Source organism: Delphinapterus leucas, chromosome 14, assembly GCF_059928025.1.
Source record: "Delphinapterus leucas isolate spDelLeu-1000000601 "Yukka" chromosome 14, BTC_Dleu_Yukka2, whole genome shotgun sequence".
In the NCBI taxonomy this organism is placed as follows: domain Eukaryota; kingdom Metazoa; phylum Chordata; class Mammalia; order Artiodactyla; family Monodontidae; genus Delphinapterus; species Delphinapterus leucas.
Window position 1 is genome coordinate 24,091,480 of NC_143142.1, and position 12,254 is coordinate 24,103,733.

General features: G+C 44.4%; 1 protein-coding gene across 18 annotated transcripts in view; it reads right to left on the minus strand.

Moving 5' to 3' along the window:
• Positions 1 to 12,254, minus strand: part of PRR14L (proline rich 14 like) — a 74,088-nt gene that overhangs the window by 38,736 nt on the left and 23,098 nt on the right. For 16 of the 18 annotated variants that reach the window (XR_016387552.1, XR_016387553.1, XR_002641613.3 and 13 more), the window contains one exon: positions 1 to 5,170. Coding sequence is in view for 13 of the 18 variants with exons in the window: in XM_089894756.1 (XP_089750882.1) it covers positions 1 to 5,170 (5,170 nt within the window). In the remaining 5 variants the exon portion in view is untranslated. The other 2 variants (XM_089894762.1, XM_089894763.1) reach the window with 2 other exon arrangements.

Sequence of the window (12,254 nt, forward strand, 5' to 3'; positions counted from 1 at the left end):
CTGCTCATGGTGCCCAGAGGTGGCTGCCGCTTGCTGTGAGAGGAATCAAGAGCAGAGATTTCGAAGGGGCAGGCAGAAGGCCCATGCTGGCTCCAAATGGACAGTACTCGGCCCACCGAGTAGGGCAGAGAACAGAAGACCTTGTCTGCTATGGAGGTGGGAGACCGTAACCCTTTCAGACCCTGGGTAAACTGGGTCAGGAAGAGCCTCTGCATGGTGGGCATGTGGCTGGAGCAGCTCCGTTTTTTTGTCCAGATTCGGTAACATCCCGGGGAACAAAGTGCTAGGAGTGTGTGAAGGCCAAGGACGGAGCAGCCCGCTCTGGTCTGGACTATGGTGGTGGCTCCATGGTCTTGGAGAGGAACTGGAGGCTGCAGTGGAGGCTGGGCGCCTGCTTGACAGTAGAGGCCAGGGTCTTCCCTGAACATGGCCACCCCAGGGCAGTCATGGGCCAAGAAGAAAGAGAAGGTCCACTTGGGAGGTGAAGACGGGCACCGGCGGGCCTCTCCTAAGGCGAGCCTCGCGGGTGCACAGTGCTCGGGAAAAGTCCTTGGGGACTCGGTCCCGCACTCGGAGCCCGACTTCACGTGAAAGGATACTGGGAAGATTTCGGAACCAAACAACAGGGATGGCATCTTGTCGCTCAAATCTATGAAGCTCATTTTGATGGCTTCGAGCGAATAAAGCGTCAAGGGTTTACTGTTAGGCCTCCTGTCCCAATCACTACGTGCCAACCATGGATTCAGCTGTGTTGTGCTGTAGGAAAACCCATCCAGGAGCCTTTTGTATCTGAGCCGCTTGTAGCTTTTAGCCACCGGAAGAAGGTCAGAGGAACACCGCCGATACCGTAGCTTCTGGGTCTTTGTGGCTGGGGCCAGTCTGGAGGCAAGGATGGACAGCTTGCTGAATAAGGCTGATTCTTTGGTAGGCTTCCGAACATTCAGGCTACGCGAGGGCTGGCCTGGAGTGGCCTTCTGCTTTGGTACGTGGCTAACAAGGCTCCTGGCAGGGGCTGTTTCAGGTTCCAGTTGCGTGGGTGCAGACACAGCATGTGAACTGAGAAATCTGTGTGCGTTTGTGGGGATGGTTTCAGAGGAGCTCTTTAAAAATGTAGAATTTCTGATTTTACTTATTTTCCTCCCCATGTTGACTAGCTCCTGGCAGGAAACTTTCTTACACGTTCGGTGGGGCTGCTTCTTTAAGGGAAGCACTCCTTTCTGATGTGAAGTGTTCCCAAAGGCACCGTGTAGTTCATCACGCCCAGTGGAGTTGGGGTCTTGTGCTTTCCGGGGGACATCATGGAGGCAAGGGCCTGCGCAGGACTCAATGTCCTTTTTTGATGGGCAACACAAGCTTTCCTCCTTTGGGTCTTTCAGCTTCTGAAACCCTGCAGCAGTGTCGCCTGTGGCTGGCTTTGCTAGGGTGATTTTTTTCACCACAGTGGGCTCAGCTTTGCGATCCTTAGGTTGGCTCTTACTTTGCGCCTCATCTGACAACGTATTAGATGATGTGCATCGTTCCAAAGCTGCATGTGCTTCTTTTTGATGCATCTGTTCCTCTTCCTTGTAGTCCGAAACCTGGCTCTGTTGGTCCTCAGCATCACGCAGCATCCTCGGGGGTTTAAGATGGGTCTGAGACACCTGGCTCATGTTATCACCATGAACACCTTCTCTGACAGTCATCTCTTCGGACTCCTCCACAGCAGGAAACTGACCCCGTGGTCCCCTCTGGTGTTCTGTAGTTTCTTCTCTTTTCACTTCGGTTTCTGTTTCCATCGTCAAAGGCGAACTTTCCGCAATGAGGGCTGTGCCGCTTTCTTTGCTAGGATTACTCTTATCCCTTGGTGCTCTTCCTTTCATCTCAGGCAGGACCATGCAGTCCTTTACATTCTCACAGGGAAGTTCACCATCTTTTGGTTTAAAAAGGTTTTTCAGGTCAGTTTCCTCACTATTCATAATTGTTTCTGATTTTTCTTGAGACAACGGATACAAAGGAATTATCTCAGTGGATTTCAGGCTTCCTGGGGGAACAGAGTTCTCATCTTGGTGTCCAGAAGATGTCAGTTCTTCTGAGGAAATTCCAATGGCATTTCCCTTGTCGTGCTCAGAATTTATTTCTAGTCTTGATCCTTTAATCATTCCTTGTGTTTCTCTCAGAGATGCTTCTTTAGCTTGCTGTTCAAGATGAATATAATTTAAAGACACATTTATTCTATCCAATACTCTTACATTTGGTTTATGATCTGCCACAGACCCTGTCTCAGGGGCACAAGAGTCTGGACACACTTCCATTTCACAGTCTTTTAACAATCTGCATACTTTCTCTTCACGTGATTTTTTAATTTCGAGAGAGTCTGCTGTCGAGGAAGTAGCATCTTGGGAAACTGAATCCTGGTCCACCCTTCCCATAAATGCAGCAATAGGCTCTCCTCTTTGTGACAGCACACTCCTTGAGGTTTCCTGTAACACTGGCCCATCCTGCCTTGCACCCCCATCAAGAGTACTAGACGCCCTTATGTCCAGAACGCCTTCTGTGCCCTTATCACTACAGCCTGTGGAGACCGTGTCTGCCATACCGTCTATGGGTTCCTCACAGCCAGAAATCCTTTCAAAGTCTCCTTTCTTCAGGCTTCCACCAGACGATGAGCTGTTATTGCCTGAACCAACTGGCAGATCCTTCAGGCTGTGGCTCACCTCTCCATTAGGTATTGCGACCACCTCTCTCTGGTCGCTGCCTAGTGTCTCCTTAGCTGGGTTATCTTCACTTCTGCATTCATTGGATCTGTTTGGGTTACTCTGGCAGCCGAGGGCTTCATCTGCCTTCTGCTCAGGAGTTTCAACTGCTTGGTTCATGTTTTTAACACCGGGGAACATAACAGTAGGAAACTGGTCCAACAATTTTTCAGGACTTGGAATGTTTGCAGGTTGGTTTAATCCCTGTGCGGCACAATCACAGATGTTATGTTTACAAAACACAGTCTCTTTGGGTGTGTCCTGTTCTTTTTCTTCTAGCCCTTCCTCGCTGGGATGGATGTGACAGGTGGAGTGGATGGTCCTGTTTGGAGCTTCACTATTTAACATGCCTGCCGTCATTTCGTTTCTGATCTTACCTCCTGGAAGCCTGCCTTCAGTTTCTCCCCCATCTGGCTCACTTTCCGCCGATGTACAACTCACTTTATGGATGCAACTTTCCACGGAGGCTTCTCTCCCTTGGGGGCGGTGATCGCTGTGCTGAAATGCATTTTCATACTTGGTTATCAGACAGTTCTCAACTCCCAGGATGATTTCGCTGGGCTCCAGGGCAGCATGGGCAGAACACGCACTCTCCTCTGGGACGTTTTTTCTTACACAAGGGCAGCTAGAGAGATCCCGAGATTGAATGCTTTGACATTCCATGGCAGAGACCTCTTGAGGTAAGCCTGCTGCTTCTTTCTGATTTGAGAGAAGTCTGGAATGCAGACCTTCTGCTCCTGAATCACCTGTTTCAGTTTTTCTTTCTAGGCTTTCTGATTTGCTGTTTAAGGTGGGATTGTTTGAAGAGGCACCACAGGTTCTGTCACCCGGTGGAGAGACGTCTTTCATTTTTGTCTTTACAGGAACAGTCTGGGTACCAGCAGTGACATCTGCTCCATCCTCTGACGGAGGGTGCTGGCTCTGTCGGGAGCCCTCGCTCGCTGCTACAGGCATCTCTTTGTCAGTTGGCAACTTCGCATGGTTTTGAGAATTAAGGGACACTTGATTTAAAACACATTCACTTCCTATTTTGTTTACAGCTAGCTCGTTGGCATAAGGAAGTTCATTCACCTCCCATGTAGCACTCTGTTTATCTAAATGGGGACCATCGTCCTGGGAGTTCTGTACAGCTATTTCTGACTCAGGTCTGTCATCAAATTCTAGGGCTGGCAGTAACGGAGCAATGTCTTTCTTGGGTTTCAACACCTCATTTATAGAACTTATCTGGTCCTCTGGCATTAAACTCACAGGGGATTTTCTTTCAATCAGAAATCCATCATGTGATGCTTCATTTAACTGGGTGCTGCCTTCCAGATTTCTCTGGGTGCTGACTAAGGAGTCAGAGTCTTTACTGTAAATCTTTTCCCTTAACATACCTGGCTCTACAGTGGTTGTCTGTTCTGGCTCTTCAATCTGCATTGAGAAGGAAAAATGGTTCTCTTCAGAGTGTGTGCCTGGATAGCTTATATTAGCAAAAGTTCCTCTATGGTCCTCATGATTTGTCAAGTTATCTTGAATGTCCAAAGTGATTTTTAAATCATTTTTTTTAAACATTATTTCCGTGGCTTCAGTAAAGGAATTGGGCATTAAAGAACTAGAGCAGTCTGTATGGATACTGCCTTGAGGGCAGTAGTGATCGTGGATATTTTCTTTGGGGAAGTCAACAGCCTCCTTTTTTCCAGAATAGTGACCACTAGCATCCTCTTCTGCTTGCCTGGCATTAGCAAGAAACAGTTCCTCTCTTTCACTCCTGGGGTTCAAAGGCTGTTCATTTTCTTCTCCAGAAGCCAAGTTCTTGCTTTGATCATCCCCATCAAAACAGGAACTGTCTGTCTTTTTAGCAGATCCCTTTGGCAAGCTATCACCATCAAAACCACACTTTTCTGAGGATGTTGTTCTGGATTCTGGACCAGACAAACATGATGTGAAATGTGAAACTTCAGAATTTTCTTCTAAGGGTTCTACAATAACCACCTTTCTCATGGCTTTGGGACTACCACGTGCAGAACTGTGTCTCTCACTATGGTGGCCAGGAACCTGTTGGCGATTGTCATCTGCTTCACAGACAAGTTTTAATATACACAACTCTTCCTTTCCATTGTCCACTTTGGAAATGGCACTCTTCCCTGGTAATAATGACAACCAAGGAGGACAGGTTTTTAGTTCTTCACATTCTTTTTCTTTAGTTGCTTCTATTAATCCAGGGTCCACAGAGTTTAAAGGCTCTAGGGAAACTAACGTGCTAGTCTCTGAAACCTCACCACTGGTCGTGATTTTGTCTATTTCTGGGTATCCGCTGCACCCAGCTGAGAGACCTTTACTTACATGGCCATTCTCGTGTCCTTCATTATTATCCGTCTTAGTCCCACTGACCTTCATACCTTGTACTTCCTCAGTAGATTTTAGCAGAGTTTCAGCTGTAATTTGTACATTTCCTTCTGCACAACAGAAAGAAATCCAAATCAATATGTAATCATTAAAACAAACAAACCATTTGCTATATCATCATAAATTTAATCATGCACCAAACGGCAGCAACAAAAAAGACCCAACTCACAAAGAGAATTGCAAAGTTAGTGTTACAATACCATTGGCCTTGTTCTTCTCTGCAAAATATGACAGAGGGCCAAAAGAGTACCTGGAAGAAACAGGTTATTTTGAACAAATGCCTTTCTTTAAATGTTGCTTACTTAAATGCACTTACCTAGCTGGACAAATGAATATAATGGGGAGACATATGCCTAATTCAGATCTTAGGAAGCTTCCATCCTAAAGCATTAATAAAATAGACTCACAATAAAATAGCTTATATTACGAAATGACCATCTTCTTAATACTTGAATAAACAATAGATAAAATTATCTCTTTGACAAAGAACAGTTATACATAAAACCTATGTAAAAGAGATTACTCTTTAAGTTGAATATTAGTCTTGAACCCAATTACCTGCAATGCTTGCCTCCCTACAGGACTGGTCATTAGTTGGTAATTATTGAAGGTGAGTGATAGGTACACAGCGGTTTAATACATTCTCCTTTCCACTGCTGAATAAATGTGAAATTTTCCGTTACAAAATGTTAAAAAACAAACAAAAAACCTTTCTAAGCAGAATATAAACACAATTCATAAAGGAGTTTACTGCACAGAGTTTCTCTGAAATTCTAGGCACACGATGTAATATAAAGAAGTTCCCCAAACGTGCTAATCTACAAAAGATTTTTCATCCTTCTCTCTTTACAGAAAACAAACCCGAAGCTATTCACATTAACGTAAATGTAAATGTGTATATGCATGTACGTATGCATGCATGTACGTAACAGGACACCTGCATTAAGCAGATAAAGCAAAATGCAAATCCATCTACAAATCTAATTCCCACTAGAACATAAGCTCCACGAGGGGAAGGATCACATTTGTTTTAGTCTCTCCACCTCCCTACTGTCTAGCATAATACCTGGTATGTAATAGCACTCAATAAATATTTGTGGAGTTAATAAATGACTACAGTTGGGTGACATCAGCAAATGCTATTAATAATGTCTTCCTAGGGCTTCCCTGGCCATTTCTTAACTAGTTCTGAGAGCAGCAATTTTGAGAGAAAGAGCAGTGACTCTGAAGGCAAGCCAGCTGGGCTCTGTGATGTCACCCACCTCTCTGAGTCTCCTTTGTAAAAAGAGGGTAAGTATACTTACCTCAGTGTTACTCTGAGGATTAAATTAAATGATACATATAAAATACCACCTGGGGGCTTCCCTGGTGGCGCAGTGGTTGAGAGTCCGCCTGCCGATGCAGGAGACACGGGTTCGTGCCCCGGTCCGGGAAGATCCCACACGCTGCAGAGCGGCTGGGCCCATGAGCCATGGCCGCTGAGCCTGCGCGTCCGGAGCCTGTGCTCCGCAATGGGAGAGGCCACAACAGTGAGAGGCCCGTGTCCCGCAAAACAAACAAACAAAAAAACCACCTGGTACAGTGCCTGCCATATAAATGAAAAGTGTTTTTCCTTTGTTCTGCTCTCTCTGATTCTTATTTTACTGAATCTGAGAATAGCTTAAATGATAAACTTAAAAACTAGGCTAGGACACAGCATTTAGAAATACTCAAGAGTCACCAAATACTAGATACATAAATGTGTGCTGCATTCCATAAGTGTGCAAAGCTACCAATCACTGACAAAAGGCAGCCTTGAAATCCTAATGGTCCACAGAGTATTCATCTTTGAAACTGGCCCATTTTCCATATCATAGCAGACAATTCTAACCTATTCGTGAATTTCTAAGCAAAATACTCCAAATGGTTTTACTATGTCTCTCTGCTGGACGCAGCAGCATTCATGAAACCGGTCATGTATATTCTGGCCCCTCCCCCACTCCCCTCTCTGTTCCAGCACCACACTAGTCCTATCCCTCACTATATCTACTCAGGAAAACACTAAAACTCTTCATCCAACCCCAAACCATTTACTGTGTAAGGCACTTAAGGCAAGATTCGCGCTTAGAGCCCCCACCTGCTGGAAGACCACCTGTTTTCCACACGTCCAGTCTTAGTGGGGAGGCCGGGGAGCAGCCACTTCCCAGGTGGTGAGCAGAGGGGCGGGTGGGGAAGAGGGGTTGTGGACAGCACGAAAGCAAAATGATACTCTGCCCACTCTTTTGGCTTGTTTTTAATCACATTTATTGTGAAATCACAAAGAACTTTAAAGGAGCCTTTAAGAAAGTTTTCTATTTATTAGTAAGCTTTCAAAAGGCCATGGAACACTGACCTGGGTACTCATCTGTAATGTGGGAGAAAAAGAGTATCCACAACACAGGACTTGTAAAGATTAGATGAGTCGGTGACCTGTCCGTTACTTCTGACAGGTAAAACTGTCAGAAGTGCCAGACGGAGTCCACGCTTAGTGAGTGCGAACCACTCCCCTGGAACTTCACTCCCTTGCACAACATCTGTATCAAAGCCTCTGTAAGGCTGCTTCTCAATTATGTGTCTCATTTATCAGCTCCATGAGACTGGAGGTATGTGAGGGCAGAAACTGGATCTTAATGATCGCTGTGTACTCAGTACTGGACCGTGACCCTGGAGACTGGCAGGTACATACAGATGTTAGCAGAATGAAGAATTAAATGAGGGAAGGTGTTAGAAGTATTAGGTACACTGGAGGGTGAAATGTGTATTCTGTGAGGTATGTACCCACTTAAGAAGCACAGGTGTTTCATGACCTCAGCTGAAGATCCTGGATTTGTAGTTCTATGATAACTGCTTAATGGTGCTTGTGTTCTCAGAAATTGACAAACATCCTAAAACTGGTATGAAAATGCAACGGACACGTAACAGCCAAAACAATCTTGAAGAAGAACAAAGCTGGTAGACTCATACTTCCTGCTTTCAAAACTTACTACGGGGCTTCCCTGGCACAGTGGTTGAGAGTCTGCCTGCCGATGCAGGGGACACGGGTTCGTGCCCTGGTCTGGGAAGATCCCACATGCCGTGGAGCAGCTGGGCCCGTGAGCCATGGCTGCTGAGTCTGCGCGTCCGGAGCCTGTGCTCCACAGCGGGAGAGGCCACAACAGTGAGAGGCCCACGTATCGCAAAAAAAAAAAAAACCAACTTACTACAAAGCTACAATAATCAAGTCCGTGTGGCCCTGGCGCTGGGGAGACATAAAGATCAATGCAGCAGAACCCCGAGTCCAGAAACAAACTCTAACATTTATAGTCAGTCAACTGATTTCTGACAAAGGGACCAAAAAGAATACCTTTCCAAAAAACGATCCTGGAAAAAGTGGATATCCACATGCAAAAGAATAAATTTGAACCCTAGCTCACATCACACAAAATAATCAACTCAAAGTTGATCATAAACTTAAATGTAAGAGCTGAAACTATAAAACTCTTACAAGCAAAACACAAGAGTAAATCTTCATGACCTTGTGTTAGATAATGATTTCTTTCTTTCTTTCTTTAAAATTTATTTATTTATTTATATTTTTGGCTGCCTTGGGTCTTTGTTGCTGCATGCGGGCTTTTCTCTAGTCGTGGCGATTCGCGGGCTTCTCATTGGGTGGCTTCTCTTGTTGCAGAGCACGGGCTCTAGGCGCGCAGGCTTCAGCAGTTGTGGCACTCGGGCTCAGTAGTTGTGGCTCAAGGGCTCTAGAGCACAGGCTCAGTAGTTGTGGCGCATGGGCTTAGTTGCTCCACGGCATGTGGGATCTTCCCAGACCAGGGCTCGAACCCGTGTCCCCTGCATTGGTAGGCAGATGCTCAACCACTGCGCCACCAGGGAAGTGCCAGATAATGATTTCTTAGCTAAGAAACCAAAAGCACAAGTGATTAAAAAAAGGAAGACTGATAAGCTGGACTCCATCAAAACTAAAAACTTTTTATACTTGAAACTAAAATAATATTGTAAATCAACTAGACCTCAATTTTTTTAAAAAAGTTAAATTAATCAATTAAAAAAAATTAAAAACTTTTGTGTTTTAAACATTTTTTTTTAATTAAAAAAAAATTTTTGGCTGTGCCATGTGGCATGTGGGATCTTAATTCCCCGACCAAGGATGAACCCACACCCCCTGCAGTGGAACTGCAATCTTAACCACTGGATCGCCAGGGAAGTCCCAAAACTTTTGTGCTTCTAAGAATAACATCAAGAAGCAAAAAGACAAACCACTGGTGGGGAGAAAATATTTGCAAATCAACCATCTGATAAGGGATTTGTACTTAATATATATAAAGAAGTCTTACAACTAAACAATAAAAAGACAAAGTCTAATTTAAAAACAGGCAGAGGGAGCAGAGCTCCCCATTTCTCAAGTGTTGTCTGTACATAGTGACTTCCTTCCAAAGAGCTGACAGTATGGAAAGGGGGGGGGGAGTAACCTTACAAACACCACTTCACGTTTATAGTAAGTACCCTTGATATGTGATGAAAGTGGCACTTTACCTGTGGGAGTTTCCTCTCCCAAGCCCATAAATAACCCTAGTCTTAATGAGAAAAACATCCGACAAACCCCAATGGAGAGGCATTCTACAATACACTCGACCAGCATTCTTCAAAACTCTCACCATCACCAAAAATAAGAAAGTGTGAGAAACCATCATAGCCAAGAGGAGCCTAAGGGGTTAAGAGGACTAAATGTGAGGTGGGATCCTAGATGGGACCCTAGAACAGAAAGAGAACATTAGGGAAAAACTAAGGGAATTGGAATAAACTATGAACTGTATAACAACACTGGTTCATGAGCTGTAACAAATATACAATACTGATACGTTAACAATAGGGGAAATGGGGGGGGGGCGTGGGGGGGTGTGGGGTGTGGAGGGGAGTGAAGGTTGGGATGGAAACCCTCTGTGTCATCTGCTCAATTTCTCTGTAAATCCTACACTGCTTTACAAATAAAATTATTCATTTTTTAAAAAAGAAAAACAAAAGGGAAAAGGACTTGAATAAGCATTTTCCCAAAGACATACGAATGGTAATAGGCACATAAGAAGATGCTCAACATCATTAGTCATAAGAGCAATGAAGATCAAAACCACAATGAGATGTCAATTCACACCCATTAAAATGGCTATTATTCAAAAGAAAACAAAAGATAACTCTTGGGGGCTTCCCTGGTGGCACAGTGGTTAAAGAATCCACCTGCCAATGCAGGGGACACAGGTTCAAGCCCTGGTCTGGAAAGATCCCACATGCCACAGAGCAGCTAAGCCCATGCACCACAACTACTGAGCCCGTATGCCACAACTACTGAAGCCCGTGCGCCTGGAGCCTGTGCTCCGCAACAAGAGAAGCCACTGCGATGAGAAGCCTGCACATCACACAGAATAGTAGCCCCCGCTCACCACAACTAGAGAAAGCCCGCGTGCAGTAACGAAGACCCGATGCAGCCAAAAATAAATAAAATATAACTGATAAAGGATGTGGAGAAATTGGAACATTTTGGGAATTCCCTGGTGGTCCAGTGGTTAGGACTCGGCACTTTCACTGCTGGGGCCCGGGTTCGATCCCTAGTCAGGGAACTAAGATCCTGCAAGTTCCAGGATGCAGCCAAAACAAAACAAAAACAAAAAGACCATATGTTGCAAGGTCTCATTTATAGTGTCCAGAACAGGCAAATCTACAGAGACACAAGTAGATTAGTGACAGGAGGAGGCTGGGGGTATGTGGGGATGGGGAATGACTGCTAACAGGTACAAGGTTTCTTTGGGAAGTGATAGAAATTAAATTATTGAAGTATACACTTTAAATGGGTGAAAATTATTGTCTATAAATTATATCTCCATGAAATTGTTTTTTCAAAAAGTGCTCATACTCCAATTATAATAAAAGTTACATCAGAAAACTCAGACACCTCTTTGGTGTTATCTCCAAATGACCCTAATTCAGGACAGACATGCTGGAGGCTGACAAAGATTCAATAGCATTTCCATGACAACATTTTCCTGGATCAAAATTTAAGTGGCTAGACACGGAAACTAAATATGACGTAAGTTTTGGTTTATCCTGCATCTTGTCCTTGGAAAGATGTGTAATGGGTTAGCAATGTTGAAATGCCTTATAAAAGGAAGCTCTCTGGTGGAGGTTCACAAAGGCTGTCTACTGGTGGTAGGATTGCGGCAGACAGCCCTACTAGTTCTGTCACCTCCTATGCTTGTACTGACCACTGGACACCTGGCTTTCTGAATTCCAGATAAGTCAACAAACAATGAGTTAGCATTCAACTCCTCACCTGTAACTCTTATATATTGCTGGTGGGAATAAAAAAGGATACAAGCATCCTGGAAAACAGTTTGGTAATTTCTTGTAAAATTAAACACATACTTCCCAAATGTCCCAGCAGTCCCAAGCAGTCCCAAGCAGTCCCAAGCCTAGGTATTTGCCCAGGTGAAATGACAATTCAAGTTCACACAAAAACTTGTACAAGGGACTTCCCTGGTGGTCCAGTGGGTAAGACTCCATGCTCCCAATGCAGGGGGCCCGGCCAGGGAACTAGATCCCGCATGCATGCTGCAACTAAGAAGTCTGCATGTCACAACTAAGACCCAGCGCAGCCAAAATAAACTATAAATAAATAAATAAACGAAGGTAAATTAAAAAAAAAAAAAACTGTATGAAAGTGTTTACCGCAGCATTATGCATAATTACCAAAACTGGAAACAACTCAAATTTCCCTCGAATGAGAAGCAGATAAATCGTGATACAACTAGACAACAGGATACCTTTCAGATGTAAGAAGCAATGAGCTACGATACACACAGCACTGTGGATTAACTGTAAATGCACTACACTAAATGAACAAAGTCAGGCTCATAGACTTCCCCCACATGATTACGTGTATACGGCATTCTAGAAAAGTCAAAACGATAGGGAAATAACATGGATAAGTGGTTGCCAAGGGCTGGAGGTGGCAAGGACCGACTATAAAAGGGGCCTGCAAGAGATTGCTGCGTGATGGAAATGTTCTTTTTCTTGATTGTGCTGGTACAGTTGTGATTACACAATTGTATGTATTTGTCAAAACTCATA